The sequence below is a fragment of the Neopsephotus bourkii genome, unplaced genomic scaffold (assembly GCF_033783945.1).
Source record: "Neopsephotus bourkii isolate Nb327-2 ecotype Australia unplaced genomic scaffold, CSIRO-AGI_Nbou_v1 NB_1183, whole genome shotgun sequence".
NCBI lineage: Eukaryota > Metazoa > Chordata > Aves > Psittaciformes > Psittacidae > Neopsephotus > Neopsephotus bourkii.
The window spans coordinates 3,781,470-3,797,324 of NW_026901668.1; the positions used below are offsets into that span (position 1 = coordinate 3,781,470).

General features: G+C 48.9%; 1 protein-coding gene across 1 annotated transcript; it reads left to right on the top strand.

Moving 5' to 3' along the window:
* The first annotated feature begins 3,629 nt into the window (after window positions 1-3,629).
* On the top strand, window positions 3,630-9,424 carry HDHD5 (haloacid dehalogenase like hydrolase domain containing 5). The gene is made up of 8 exons (XM_061364014.1): window positions 3,630-3,787; window positions 3,943-4,143; window positions 4,457-4,569; window positions 5,711-5,804; window positions 6,288-6,321; window positions 6,716-6,890; window positions 7,209-7,397; window positions 7,964-9,424. Exons 1-8 carry the CDS (start codon window positions 3,692-3,694, stop codon window positions 8,331-8,333), a joined length of 1,272 nt encoding a protein of 423 aa, XP_061219998.1. The 5' UTR covers window positions 3,630-3,691; the 3' UTR covers window positions 8,334-9,424.
* Window positions 9,425-15,855: the final 6,431 nt, after the last annotated feature.

Sequence of the window (15,855 nt, forward strand, 5' to 3'; positions counted from 1 at the left end):
CAAAACCTGTAGCTCTAATTGGCTCAGTATTCCTTTCTTTCCAGGCTTGCAGCAGTTGCAGTCATGGCAGGTCTATCAAGTGTTTTCTGTCCGCTGAGGGATAGGCAGGTGAAGGGTCTGGCTCTCAATTCATCTGGCTTGTCATTTTTATCAGGCCGTGTCCTGCCCCCTTGGTCATTACAGGATAAGAAAGGCATTTTACTGTATTTTCTCAACCTTTAGCTTGTCCGTCATTCCATGAGCAGGCTGCAGCAGAGAAAGAGATAAACTGAGGGGGAAGGGTTGGTTCAGGCCATTAGAGCCTCTGTGGTAAGAAAAGAGACAGAAGGTACGGCTGCTTTAGAGAGGGATGTTAGAAGGTCAGGAAGAGAGGGGTGATGACAGGGCTCTGAGTCCAGGGAAAACAGAGCTGCAAAGTTTACATAGGAACCCATGGGAGAAGGCTGTGGGCAACTGCCTGTTTTGCTTGTCTTTAAAGGCAGCTCTGAAAGGGAGTGGGGGAAACATCCAAGCACAGCGTAGACAGGGGAAGAAGAGGGGGTCTCCTGTGGGCTGGTGTGAGAAGGGCAGACAGACCATCTCTGGGGCATTATGGGATGTGGCTGTTGCCAGATGTGCCTGCAGAAGAAATCGTAAGGTCCAGCCATGTGTAACACCAAAATGGGAAGCTCCTAGTACAGTAACAGAGAAAGTATCAGCTCTTGAAGGGAAAATTACGCTACTGGGCATTCAGCACGTTGGGATAAAGCCTGCCTGCTGGTGCTGGGGCTCGGCAGCCAGGCTGCTGGCAAACTCCCTCCCTGCTAGTGTAAAAATAAGCGCCTCAGCCTGTTGGATAAGCCTTCCTCGCAAAAATAAACACGGCAGCTCCGCCAGCCCGCTGGGAACGCTAGCTGGGGCCCTCCATGCGCTTTGGGGGCACCTCTTCAGCGCTGGGTACTCCCGGGCCGGCAACACCAACCCTCGCTAGGTGCCACATCTCCGTAGCAGCCCAAACCACCCCAACGCTTTCTGAGCAGCGGCAGGAGAAGGCAGCAGAGCATGAGAAAGGGGTTAGCTGCGCCATCATCATCTCCTCCTCCTCCTCCTCCCTCAGGTGAGCGGCGGAGGCCGCGCCCCCGCCCCTCGCCCCGCCCCTCGCCCCGCCCCTCTCGGCCGTGCCGTGGTGCGGAGGTGCCCCCTGCTGGACTCCGCTGACACCAACCACACCATGGGACTACAAAACGGGTTGGAAAAGACCTTGAGGAGCGTCAAAACCAACCGTTACCGGGTGCGGGGGGTGAGAAGGGAGAACGGCCGGTTGCAGGTTTGGATACGGCGCGGGGGAAACACCCCATTCCAGTGCTCTGCCCACTCTCAACGTAAAGGTTCTTCATGTTGAGGTGAAACTTCTTTTGTTTTAGTTTATGGGCATCGCTCCTTGTCCTGTTGCTGGGTACCACTGAAAAGAGTCTGGCACCCTTCTGCCGTCACCTGCCTTTGAGATATTTATATTCACTAATGAGATCCCCTCTCAGTCTTTTCTTCTCCAGACTAAACAGGCCCAGCTCTCGCAATCTCTCCTCATAAGAGAGATGTTCCAGATCCCTGATCATCCTTGTGGCCCTCCGCTGAGCCCTCTCCAATAGCTCCTTGTCTGTCTTGTACTGAGGAACCCAGAAATGGACACAGTAACTCCAGAGGTGACCTCACTAGGGTCCAGAAGAGGGGAAGGATCACCTCCCTCAATCTGCAGGACACACTCCTCCCAGTGCACTCCAGGATACAACCCAAACAGCTGGTAAGTGGTTGTATTGTTAAAAGGCTGCAAATGTATATTAGCCCAGTGTCCATACAGAAATCACAGTAAATCAATGATTTTCTGTGCCAGGAGCGACCACCGTGGTGGATCACTGAAAAATGCTCAAGACCAGGTTCTTGCCTTTGTCATTCACTTTAGAAAATCTTTACCTCTCTCTCTGACTGTATTTTTCATTGGCAGCCAAGGGACATGAGGGTTGGAGGTCCTCGGGCTGTAAGTGGAAGCACAACTAGTTGCAAAGGTGTACTTCAAAGTAGCTGTAATTCACTCCTTTGTGCTAGCAGAAGCAGGTTTGAAGCCCAGCTCTGCAAAGAACTAAATACTTTCAGTAATGTCTCCAATGCCAGCATGAATTTTGCCAGAGCAGGAGGAGCTGCAAACGCTTCTGAGAAATCAGAGGTCCTGGCAAGTTGAGGAAATTATGTAAAACAAACAGTAGATAATTCAGTTAAGGCAAAGGCACTTGAGGAGTAACCATCTGTACAAATGCAGAACCCTGCAATACCAGTGCTTTTACAGCTCTGCAGAAAGGGCTCTGTGAGTTAAAGTGTGCCAGAAATGAATTAAGGTTGGCGTTCATGGCAATGAAAGCATAAATCCAATTACACTGTTTGTGTAATCGGTGTCTAAAGTCATACGTGTTAAACCTGCTGTATCACGGGAGCCAGGAGATCTTTCATGGAGGTGAAATGAAGGTTTTGCTTTACGCAGATCTGGAAGGGCCTCAGATGAATTCAGTGTCAAGATTTCTGTCCCATGCCGCAGGAAAAGAGGGAGCCCCTGGCACACAGCCCATCAGGCAGCAAGAAAAAGGACCAGATTTCTAGAAAACTTTATGATCTGTGGGAAAAGATCAGCCTTGTTTGGACTGGAGAAGAGAAGGCTCAGGAAAGACCTTGGAGCAGCCTTCCACTGCCTAAAGGGGGACTACAGGAAAGTTGCAGAGAGGCTTTTTACAAGCACATGTAGTGACAGGACAAGGGGAATGGTTCTAAACTGAAAGATGGTAGATCTAGGTTAGACATTAGGAATAAATTCTTTGCTATAAGGGTAGTGAGACACTGGCACAGGTTACCCAGAGAAGCTGTGGCTGCTCCATTCCTGGCAGTGTTTGAGGCCAAGCTGGACACGCCTTTGAGCAACCAGGTCTAGTGGAAGGTGTTTCTGCCCATGGCGGGGGGCTGGAAGTGTATGATTTTTAAGGTCCCTTCCAACACAAACTATTCTATGATTCTATGAAAAAACACCACAAGGCTTGGATTTGCATAGAAAAGACTGTGCAAAGGCAGGGCAGCAGCTGGCAGGGGTAAAAAAGTTGCAATGAAGAGGCTTCATATGGGCACTGTGGGCAGAGTAAGTTTTAACCATCCGAAATTGAGACCAGGCTACATTCTGGGACACCTTTGTATCCCTGAGGCCTGCACCACACAGTTGCCCTCACAAAACCAAGCCCCCAAACTTTGCTTTTGAGAGTAAGTTAGTGAGTAAGTTAGATAAACCCAGGCCTAAGCCTTTCGGTCACTCCTGCCCAGATCCCTCCTCATCAGTGTTTCTTCACACGTCTCCCACCTCGGGGCTGCTTGCCCCCTTTCCCCTCTTTCCTCTGCCGTGTCAAGCCCCACCGCCTTGGCCCTGTTTCCAACACTGGTTCCGCGACACTCGCCATCTACAGCTCCTCTCACAGCTCTCCCCAAGCCTCCAACCCGACCCTCGGGCACCCCGGCATGGAGCTGCTCAGTCCTCTGCCGGGACACCCCCCTCCCCGCCCAAGCTCCGCCCGCCCCAGTCCCGCCCCGCCGCTCCCCGCGCCTCGCTGGGAGCTGTAGTCCGGGAACTACGAGCCCCGGCGTGCCCCGCCACCGGCCCTGGGGCCGGGTGGAGCGGCGCAGCATGGCGCTGCGGGGCTGCCTGCGGGCCGGGCTGGGGCTACTGCGCGCTGCGGGGCCTCGGGGGCCGCCCGCCCGCGGGCGCTGCGCCGGGGACCGGGTGAGCGGCGGCGCCGGGAGCGATAGGCCGGGCCCGGCGCCCGCGTCCTTGCTGTGGGCCGGGAAGGGCGCCGGGTGCAGGGAGGGGGAGAGGAGAGGAGAGGAAAGGAAAGGGCTGCCTGCGTTGGGTGACTGCCCCCTCCGCTCGCCTTGCAGCCGCCGGCCTTTGGGTTCCTGTTCGACGTGGATGGGGTGCTGGTGCGGGGCAGCCAGGTGGTGCCCGCCGCCCGCCGGGCCTTCCAGAGGCTGGCAGACAGCAGCGGGCGGCTCCGGGTACCCGTCGTCTTCCTGACCAACGCCGGCAACTGCCTGAGATCGGCCAGGGCCCAAGAGCTGTCCCATGCGCTGGGGCTGCAGGTAACAGCGGCGGGCCGGGGGGGCTCCTCCGGCAGGTCACAGGGACCTCACGGCGCTGGGAAGCGGCTTCTTCACCGCTCTCTCGTTCGACTGTCCCGGCCTTGGAGGGGAGCACCGGGAGGAGTAGGGAGCTCCCCAGGAGGGGTGAAGGGCTAGGAGTGGCGGCACCACCGAGCGATCAGCCTGTCTTGGTCCGAGAGGTGGAGGGAGGCCGGTAGCAGCGCGGGAAGGGGAAGGGGAAGCGACCCGACCGCAGTAGAAGGGGGGAAATCTTCCCAGCAGATCCCCCATCACCCTCTCCTCCCTCCTGCAGGTGTCTCCGGAGCAGGTGATCCTGTCCCATAGCCCTCTGCGCCTCTTCAGCCAGTTCCACCACAAGTGCATGCTGGTGGCTGGACAGGGGCCCGTGGAGGAGAACGCTCAGGAGTATCCTTTGCTGTTCGTGCCTTGGGGTGCCCTGTGTGTCCTGCTGCTGCTTCCACCCTGGCCCTGGTACTTGCTCCATCAGCTTTTAGAAGCACAAGGAGACAGAGGAGTCACAGTCTTACAGGAAGCACCCTCAAGGAGAGGCCTGAATGCAGGCAGTAACTGTTGATCTCCGTCTTGGTCACCTCCTAGCTGTCCTTGGTCGGTGTTTGGCTTCCCACACTGATGACCTGGCCTGATTGCTGTTCCTGTTGGTGGGATGTCACTGTAAGGACTTTATCAGCTTTGGGCCTTGCTCACTTTTGAGATAAAATTGTGCTCCTCCCATTCGTTCATAGCAAAGTGCATTAGAGATCACTCCCAACTCTCCCACAGCTAAGGCCTTCCCCCAGGAATCTGACAAGCACTTGAAGGAACTCAAGTATCTTTACGATCAGTGTGCCAATCCCAGATGCATACTGCCTGGCTGAGGCTAGGGCACAGCAACTCTGACTAACCCCATGTCTTCAAGGAGGTTAGAACTGCCTGTATGGTTTGCGACATCTCAGCCTGTGCACACAGAGTCACACCCTGTCCTTAACATTTAACTTCCTTTGGTGCAAAACCTTGGCCTGTCTCAGTTTGCCAAGGTCAGTAGGGTGAGCTGAGGGCGAGGAGTTCTGTGAGTAAATGCAACTCATCCCTCCCTTGTGTAGTTTCATCAGCACAGACCATTTTCTTTTCCCCAGCTGAGCTGATCAGAGCTTCAGAGATTCTGCTTCTAGCCAAGAAGCCTGACCGGTCTCCTGCACCGCACCAGTATGAGAACCCCGGCCTTAAAAAGCTCCCAAAACACATCCACCTCTGCTCTTTGTCTAATTCCAGGGATGGCTGATCACAAACTAAATCACCCCAGTCTGGGTGTTTTTGTAACCTTTAGGGCCACCTGTAGGTTGAAGCGCAGCATACAGTTTGACTGAAGGCCACAAGGTTATGCTTTACCAGGTTAAATAACTCCTCTATTACTAGGACTCGTATTCCTTAATCCTGTAAATGCTTTTGCCATTAACTTAAAAAACCTCAGTCACTTAAGAAGAACCCAAAAGCTCAAAAAAAAACCCCAAAACCAGTCTTCACAACTTTCCTTAATGATCTGAAATAGGCTGGGGTTCAAGCATGTGGTCACCATAGAGGCACTCAGAAAGGCATATCCCCTGCTAGACATGGTGGATCAGAGCCGGAGGCCAAAAGAGCTGGTAATTTCTTGATGCATCAATAGAGACGGTGGTCTGCTGTGGAGGTGCTCACAGTGCATAGCATGGGGTGGAGAAGCTGCAAAGGCTCAGAGTGACTGGCTGCTAGTGACTTACTTAAGCAAGAGCCTAGGACTTAATGCTGAGCAGCCAGTGTCTCTCTGCTTTTTCAGGTGTTGTCTCCTGCAGGAAGGGCAGTGGCTTTCCCCTCTCCTTTGTTATGCCATACTTGTCTTTCATTCCTCTTCCTTGCAGTAAGTTTGGTTTGGTTGGCATCTCCAGCTCTAGGACAGGAATGCAAAATCTGCGAAATCTAATCTGGGATAGGGGGGTGGTGAAAGTCTTTCTTTGGGATTCCAGGTGGCCTTGTCCTTCCTCTTTATGTGGCTGCCTTGGCAGGTTCAAAGGAAGCATTTATAGTTTGTTTTGGAGATGGCATTAGGTTTTGCATTACTAACCTAGCCTTGTTTTTTTTTTTCCTGGCAGCCTCCTCCAACCACTGGCTTCCCCACTATAGAAGGTAAGCAGTAGCCTTTGTTTACGTACGAACAGCATGCAGAAATAATAGCAAGGCAAAGCCAGCTGGGAGGGGAGCTGTCAGTTCATTTGTATCCACAAGCAACTTATTCAGACGATAGAGTCAGGAGGCAGCATCACTGCCCTTGTGCAGCATGAAGCACAAGCTTGATAAGAGCAAAGCCAGCTTTTCCCTGTGCCATGCTCCAGTATCTGGGACCACTGGTGCATATGGTGCAGTAACATACGACTGGAGCTCTAGCACCAGACATGTTCCAGTGGTAGCTGTATTAGCCAGCACATCCCAGCAAAGGAGTGGTTTTGCTAGCAGATGGCTTTAGTAGTGGGTCCTATACGTGGGTGCTGTGATTTTCCAAGCATCTCTTGAAATCTTCCAGGGGTGATTCTCTTTGGTGAGCCAGTGAGGTGGGAGACAAGCCTGCAACTTATTACTGATGTACTCCTGAGCAACGGCAACCCTGATTCAGAGCTTCAGGATATACCATATCCTCATCTGCCTGTCCTTGCCTGCAACATGGATCTCCTGTGGATGGCTGAAGCCAAGATGCCCAGGTGAAAAGCATTTGTTTTAGCCTGTTTCATACATCTCTCCTGCAGATGATCTTTCTTACTACATTTTTTAGCATTTGACTGGTTTAGAGTTTGACTGTATGGCATTATTAGCAGCAGAGATATGAAAACTGCCTGAGAAACAAAGAGTTAAGTTTCAAGAAGCAAAATCCAGGCCACTGCATGTGGAGGTGTGTGTGGGTAGATAACATGACCAGTTTAGGCAGTAGCCTGGCTACAGCAGCTGGTCCTCCTTACTGAGGGCTGTTCACTACTTCAGTGGTGTAACTGGAGATACTGATGACCTCCTTTCTGGAGCAGGATTGGACATGGCACTTTCCTTCTCTGCTTAGAGAACATCTACAAGAAAGTGACAGGCCGGGAATTGAAGTATGAGGCCTTGATTGGCAAACCCAGCACAGTCACCTACCGCTATGCTGCATACTTGATACAAGAGCAGGCAGAGAAACAGGGCTGGAAGGCTCCCATCCGACGCCTCTATGCAGTTGGGTAAGAGACTGTTTTCCCTGCTGTTTTCCTTAGGGAGGTGCTTACTGACCCCTCAAGTGTTTTTTATGCCAAAATGCCTATGGTGCCTCTGGAGAGTCACATCCTGGAACAGAGGCTCGATAGATTTTTGTACTCTACGCTTTTAATAAGTTGAAGGGCCCTGTCAGCCTAGCAGAGCTGTTTACTGTAGGGTGCAGAGTGCATGTGGTATGACTGGATTTAAGGAAAAGTTAAGAGACCAGACGCAGAATCATTAGCTGTAGTTAAAACCAAACACTTCGGGATCATAGGAAATATATTACAGTAATGGCTGAAACTGCTGTGGGTGCTTTGGACATGTCTTTTGCCCTTTGAAAAATGTTTATGAAGCAGGTGGCCTTCACCACAGCTGGACAGGACACACCAGTAGGTGGACTCCCTAGCCCAGTTTGGGTGATTCTCTTGACATTACCAAATATCTTGCGACCCTTCCTCCTTTGGTGCTGCCTTAATCCTAGTCTGCCAGAGCCTGAAACTGATGCATGGCCTAGTTTCTCATTTCTGTTTCACACTGTGACCTTATCCAGAGATAACCCTATGTCTGATGTCTATGGGGCAAACCTCTACAACAACTACCTCAAGTCAGCTCACCAGAACCAGGTCCAAGCTGGAGTGAAGAGGAGCCTGCAGACAGCCAGTCCCCAAACTGAGGATCACCTCAAGCTGAGGAAGGACTGCAACAATTCAGTGGAGAGTTGTGAGTCGATTCTGGTCTGCACTGGGGTCTACCGCCACAATGTCGATGTCCCTACTAAAACAAAAGAGTGCACGATGGAGTCAGTGTTCCATGGCCATCGGGACTTCTGCTTTGACCCCAGCCTGGTAGAGGCATCTCACATAGTGCAGGATGTGAATGATGCTGTGCAGCTTGCTTTCAAGAAAGAGAACTGGAGCTAGGGTTAAGACAGGTGTGACTGAAGATCTGCTGTCAGGGATTTTATGTACTGAAAAGAGAAGAAGGGAGGAATGAGGAGAGACTTGGGGTGATCTTCTAATCTAGGCAATATGAAAGAAAACTCCCTGCCTCAGCACTAAAAGCCCCATGCTTTTATTGATAATTTATCTGCAATCCTGCCAGGTGCCAGCAGGCTTTCAACTGTGAACATACATTGCTGCCATCAGTAATTGAGCCATAATGGAAACAGGGTATAAGAAGGTGGCTTGTCCCAGTAATCCCAGTTTTGTTCAGCCATCAGAGTTCTTTCTTTACCACCCTTTGTGCATGAAGATCAGGCAAGCCCACCCTCCTCACAGTGTGTTCGAGGCTGAAGCTTTTCCCTGTGTGAGGAGCCACCATCAGCCAATGTACCATTCGTACAATGTACTATTCGTCCAGTCTGTGACGTGAGCACACCAGAAGCTGTGTTGTGGCTCTGTGCCAAGAGAAGGCTTTAAGTCTTACTATTCTCCTTGTGAAGAATAAGTGCCTGTGGACTTTTAACAAATTCTGTTTGCTTGGGGATTTGCCACTGCATCACTGTCGGTCTGAAACAAAGTCCCATTTTGCAGTCCACTGGCAGCTATGGAGAGGCACAGCCCCTCAAAGGAAGCTGCAGTAGCCAGAGCAACTTTGCTGCAGTGCTGAGGGAAAAGTTATATTGTTCCTTCCCCCCTATTTAGTATTCTGTGAACACTTCTGCCTTTTCACATCCCACTAGGGAGCCAGCAGCCTGCTCTCAATAGAAGAGGAAACCACCAGAGTCTGAATTTCCAGAAGTGTCTTTGCCCAGAACTCAGTGCTGCAGCAAGAGGCTGTTTGGGCACCCATCCTGACCCAAACTTTGCAAGGAACATCCCCTTTCTCCAGCTGGCACAGCACCCAAAGAGGGGCTCTTACTTGGAACAAGGGCCAACCGTGAAGAGTCACAGCCCACCTTTGCTCCTTCCTTACACGCAAGGATTGAGGAAGAGATCATCATACCAGGATGGTACCTAAGCCCTGAATTCCCAGTCTTCATCTTTAAGAATAAATATGTCTCCGTCCTTCATTTCCTTTCTTCCTCTCTTCTCTCATGTGGTTTGCAGCTCAGGGATACCCCATACAGCCTGATCCCTGTTTCCTCCTCTTACTTTAACATGCAGGTAGAGTTCCCCTAACATAAATAAGCACCTGGGACTTGCCTGCCTAGGAGCATTTTCATATCACGCACTGTCTGCTGCTTCTGTTCTAGTTCAGACTATGCAGAGAAAGATCAAGATCTGTGTGTCCTTAGACAGTCCAAAGAACCTAAGCAAGGATTGCTTGAAAAAACTCCATGTTTTGGAGTTGGCTCAGCAAGGAGTGTCTTAATTCCAGAGGAGCACTGTGATTTTAGAAGCATAAATCAGTCTGTGTATATGATGGAAAGCCTTTGGAGGCAACACAGCTGAGTTGGTGTTCCTAGTTATACTCTCCTCACAGCACACAGAGATCAGAAATAAGTCTTTGCCTCCTCTTCCCTCCCTCCTGCTTTACCAGGCACCTCCATAGACATGGTACAAACAAGATGTTTGAGCTGTTCTTAATTCAGATCTCAGCATCCATTCACACTGACATTTTGCTTCAGTAGCTCTGTCCCCTTGATACTGATGTGCCTCCCTAGGAAGCTCACACTGCAGGGAATCTGTTCTTATGTTATGCCAGGCTTTGCACATGGAGGGAACCGAATGTTCTGTCAGTGACCCAGGTAAAGAGGTCCTTCTCAGTGGCTTCTTTCTCTATACTTTATTTTCTGAATAGGAGCAGAAAAAAACCTCTCTGGGTGAGTTTCTCTCCTGTGAAATCTATCGTAGGAAGCACTCTCTTTCTCTCTTAGTACTAGCTGGGTCCTTGTTGGTCTTACCAGGACAAAAATCGCTTGGCTGCTTCTAAAAACAGCTGTAATGTGAGGAGCACAATCTTAGTTTTGAATCCTCTGCCTTTCTCTGGAGAGAAAAAGAAATTACCATTTCGTCTGCTTGCAGAAGACAAGGGCTTGTCTCCAGTTTCCAGAAGAGTTAAGTACAAGGAAGGATTTTATATATAGGGAAAGTCCTTTAGCTTTCAGCATATCACAGTCAAAATTGTGCTGTGGACCCAGTGTGCAAGACCTTAAACTGGAAGTCAAACCCCCATTTATGCATAAACTAGGTCCAGTGTCCCTCAGTGGTGCCATCCAGCACCAGCACAGAAAGAGGAACATTCACCTTCCTTGCAGTATTTGCTAACTTTCATGGGATTAATGAATGCTCTAGATCATGGAAATGGTCTTACAGGCCATGATTACATAGACCTCAGAGAGCTGGTTGCTGGCAGTTGCTGCTAGCCACAGCTTCAATTTAGGAGGTACTTATCTGCAGAAATACTAGTATCTGTTCATCTGTGTGTGCAGAGCTCATTTTTACTTATTGAGACTCTCGTGCCAGTTACTGAAAACCAGGGTGCTGCTGAACCAATGTTTCTTGAGGAGCGTAGCTGCCAAATCAGCTATCCCAAATGGAGCGAGGTGCACTGGCTGCTTCTTCAGTGTTTGGCAGTAGCTTTGTAGAAGGAATGTGCAGAAGAATTGTGAGAAATCACAAGCAGTTTGTAAATTCGTATCAGCATACGCACCACATCTCAGCCAGAAATGAGGTAGGTTGCAATAGGAAGGAGATAGCACCTCCTGCAAGAAAGAAAGAGGTTTGCATTTGCACAGAGCGAGCCAGGCATCTCTGTCTTTGGGATGGCAGTGGAGGTGAACTGACTGATGTAAAGTGCTTCAAATTCCAAATTATGCTTCAAATTCCAAATCTGCTTTTAGCTGCAGAATTTTTTTCACCATGTTAGTGTTGAAACAGTGCTCTGGGAGTCTTAAAAATGTGTAGGAGGAATTTCAGTGATACAGAATTTAAGAAATGCTTTGCTTGCAAGTTGAAATTGGACAGAAGGGAGGAGGAGGAGGAATCTAGAAAAATCCTGTACCCTTCCCCCAGTTCTTACCAAGTAAGGTTGCATAAAAGGCTCTGCTGTTCATCTATGCACTACTAAATCAGATGGGCTGCCCTTGGTCTGAGCAACACTGAGACCTTTCCCCTCTTCTCCTGCTCAGCTTGTTAGAGCAGTGCATTTCTTCCAAGTCACTGCCTAGGAATTGCTTGGACACTGTGAACGGAGTAGGAAGTTGGTTCTCTGCCTGCTGTTGGTACTGGCTTGATTGTGGAAGAATTCTACAACCAAAGTGCTTGCCAGGTCTCCTCTGTTCTGCAAGTTTTGTGCTAGAGTGCTGTGCAGGCTTCTAGGTTACTTGCGGTTCATTTATGGACATCTGTAGTTGCTAGAATTCAGTGAAGTCCTTTTTCCTGGGATTGCAGCTTTCTGGGATTAGCTTCAAGTGTGGCTGCAATGTAACTTTTCCTTTGTCTCGTGTGTTGCACAGAAGTGGTGTTTCTGAAGCTGTATTTCCCTCACTGAAGCAGCATACTTGTGTGCAGATTATGGGACCAAGCAGGAGAAGGGTCTTCACTTGCTGACCCAATATCTTAGTGTTCATATGGTTCACTGCCCTATACAACAGATGTGGTGAAGACCTGATCCTAACAACCCCATCTTCCACAGACGGATAGGTGTTAGTCAAGCCTGAAGGGAATATGCAGCGAGGTAAGGCAACTGAGAATAGCAGGGAGGAACTGGAGGAGGGATAGACCTTGTTTTGGATCTGAAGCGGGGAGCTTTTATGTCATGCAGTATCATGGTGGCCAGAGAGGTCAATTCCTATATTCCAGAGGACACATGCAACTACTAGTGTGGCATTCAGGGAGTCATATAACACTACTGTCCCTTTTCTTCCAGTCTTACTGATGGTGTGTCTTTTTCTCTCTAATAAATGGGTAATGTTTTGGATTATATCACACACACTGTAGCAGAGTGATTACATATCATACAGAGAAATCACAAGCTGTGATTATTTTAGATTTCGTATTAATTTTAACCTAGTTCCAGAGTTGCTCTTTTGATCTGGTATATCTATATATATAATAATAAAAGATGTTTTCTTTGAAATAAATTTTAACTTGCTGTGTGACCATTTTATGAGTATTTATCCTGGTCTTTTCCACATCCTTGCCCTAGAAGATTATCAGGACAAATTCTGTCTTTCATTCTGTTCATCAAGCAATTTTTAGGGAACCACCCTGAAAGATACCCTTACAGCAATTCTTTTGGCTGAGCCAAACTGTAATTCCTTGTAAACTCTGCACCTGCCATAGTTAGGTGAGATGAGTGCAACTTTGACCATTCCTACTCTGTGGCGTGGGGCTGGGGGGGGGGGGGCCCAAGACAGGACACATCACATGCTACAGTGCCCCGATTGACTGCTTACAGGAAAGACTAGTTTTGGGATGCCACCTGTGTATGAGATGCTTTCAGGGTAGGCATTTACTTGTGACCTGACCTAAGCAAGCCACAAGCTAGATGCCATCACCTTAATCTCCTGTTGCAGATAAAGAACGAGCCTAAGGGCATATGGAAAGCCATCTGTACCACTAGAAGCTTGCTTGGCTCTATGTTAAATAAGCCTTTTGTGATCATAAAAGAAACAACTCATTTGACAAAAGCCGTGCCCTGGTACCTTCTAAACAAGGGGAGTGGAGTTAGGGGGAGAGACACCAACTGGACAAGAATTCCCATTCTCAGCAGAGAGAGGAATTGAATTGTATTCTGCATCATGGAGAAGTGGCCTATGTCCCTGACCTCTAGTAAATAATAACAAGCATTATTAACCAGCCTTCTTGTATCCAGTACTCCACTAGCTGTAGCACTCGTCTTAAGATAGGGCTTATCAAGGTTTAGTTAGGCAGAAAGATCAAAACCTGAACCTCTCAGATGCATGTTTTAATCTCTACACTATTGTCAAAGCAAAAGGGCAGCCTAGGGTTAAGGTGTCCCTTGTAGGTGACAGCCTTAGCTGGAAGCTAGAGTAGCACACAAATCCTTAACCAACATGAGGAGCGGAGTTAAACATTGGCATCATGGAACACTGAAGAAGGAATGACTTGAAAAAGAGGGACCGAGAACCCTGTTCAGGTTGGAGTTTGCTCCCAGGGGGATGGCATGAGAGTTGCCTACCAGAGTAAGCCCCAATAAGTGCCTAATCTATGGGTTCTGGTGGGCCTAGAACAAAAGCTAGCAGTTACCTGCTCACCCTGCTATAGGGCTTGGCCCTTCAGAGGTGTGCCCAAACCTTTCTTTTACCAAATTTACCTAACCTGAATTTTAAACACACAAGTCTTACGGATTTTTGCTGTCACACAGTCAATTTGATGAAAATTATGCACTTAAAGGCCTTTATAGATTCAATCTCAAACAGTTTAAAATCACACCAGCAAGACAGCTGCATCTTCTTAAGGAACCAAACTGTTCCATCAAGGAAGCACTTTTTTCTCATTCACTGTAATAAACCTGCTTCTCCCTTTCAGTCAGTTCAGCTGCTACGAACTTTCTCCTCAAGGTCAGTTCCCATACACACTGTGTGCTAATACTGAGCCAGTACAAAATGCTAAGAGCAAACCCCGAATCATCACCGCTCTACAAGCCCTTACCCTGATACAAGCACAAAAAGAAACAATCTCTTTGCATTTTATGCTGGTCTTGAAAGCTCTTTCAGCTGAAATCTAATTACAAGCAATAGCTTGTTACTTTTATACCCTTTTGAAGAGTATCTTCATTCCCCAAACCGTAATACTGGATCAGCAGTTCAGTTACAAAGACTGCATTCAGAGGCACACACAAACTGAGGCCTCTTTCAATATTGGTGCTGGCCAGGTGAAACTCTTGTGTGCCTGCCTGTAACTTCAACCCTGCCTGTTTGAATGGGTTAGATAAGGGCAGTACAAAGCGTGTGTCAGAGAATCCCAGAGCCTTCCCGTTCCCACACAAAAGGCATTTTAAGTACGGTTGGAGCAGATTATGCTCTAACTCACTGAGATCAGCTTTGCCTCCTTCCCTTCCACTGCTGCCAGTTTCTGACAGCTTACTGCAGGGTATAATTAGGGATTTAGTTTCTAGTCTTCCAGGCATCTATTTGCCTCTTTTTTCCCCCCTTTCCCCAAGAAACTGAGTCATTATTATGTCTCCTTTTGAGCTCTACTCTTAAGAAAGTGTTGCCTTTCCCCCAGGAGGGGCATTTTTGATGGCAAACTACTTATTTCCAATAGTATTGTAAACTAGAGTGGTAGCATTTTAGATATTCAGTGTGACTATTTCACAAATCTCCTATTGTCTCCTGTTTGTCTTTAAATATATGTATACACACACATATCTGTGCATACACATAAATACATACAGAAGCCAAAAACATGGGAGCTGCTGAAGAGTAGAAGCTATTTATAGTTCAGCCTTTTAATGTTTTAACAGTAATGGTTAAGCACTAACACTTCCAAGGACCGCACATTGCATTAAATAACTGTATCACTTGGGAGGCATCGACTTGTCATATTGCATCCTACAGTGTGCTACAAAAAGCTCTTCAGTGCTTTCTCAAGTAGAAGACATTTCTCCCCTCACTCCCATTTTAAGGTACAGGCACGATTTCTGCTTCCTTCCCCACAAATAAGCTCTTTCCTTATTCTCACCTGTTTGTTTGGGTAGTGTTTGCCCTACTGGAACCCATGCCTATCCCAAGGAAGGCCCTTCAACTCCCACTTTCCTTCCCAATACTCCCCCATCCCTGCTTATAGCCCCCCTTGCCCTGTAGCCACAGATCGCTGTTCCCACCTTCCTACCTTGGATGCAGGGACTTTCCCAGCCTCAGCAAGGATCCTTTGGTCTCTGGAGAACCATTTCCGTAAGGTTCTTCTTCCCCTATTCACACAGCCACATCGCAACAGGCCTGTATTCCCCAGCGTACAAGAGGTATAAGCCCTTTCACTAAGTACACGCTAACCCAGACAGGCCCACTTAACACACAGGGGCCTCACTTCTCCCCTTCCCCTGGCTTAAGCTCACCACATCACCTGGGTGGTGTGTCAGAGCCCATTTCCCTAGGTGGAAATGGGATGGGCTCATAGCCCACCCCTCCCAAAGCCCAGGGACCCCCATCCGATTGCACTTACCCAGCAGGTGGGGCAGATATCCCACCACATCAGTCTGGCAAGAAACACACCCAAACCTTTGTGAAATGAGCCTCTGGACTGAAAGCAGAGAATACAGGAGTGGCTATGGGCAGACAGCCAGGGCAGCTAAGTGAGCACGTCTAGCTTGTGGTGCCCAGAAAAGTACATTGCCCAGGAAACCTGGAGCACAGGAGCCAACAAGGCAAAGCCATCACCATCTGCAGCCCAGGCAGGGCAGGACCAACCCTCTCTGTGTGAGGGCTGTTGCCCTGGGCAGCCCAGATGGATGCTTGGGTTTTGATCCATGTCCTCTTGTAGGAGTGGAAAAATTTCCTTGCAGTGGAATAGGTGAATGTGGTAGGAGTAAGAC

Bases quoted from the DNA above. Each gene is read 5' to 3' on its own strand.
- HDHD5 (XM_061364014.1), top strand. From the start codon at position 3,692: ATGGCGCTGCGGGGCTGCCTGCGGGCCGGGCTGGGGCTACTGCGCGCT. The intron at 4,570-5,710 runs GTATCCTTTGCT...GATCTGAAATAG, and splicing joins GTGGAGGAGAACGCTCAGGA to GCTGGGGTTCAAGCATGTGG. The intron at 6,322-6,715 runs GTAAGCAGTAGC...GAAATCTTCCAG, and splicing joins TGGCTTCCCCACTATAGAAG to GGGTGATTCTCTTTGGTGAG.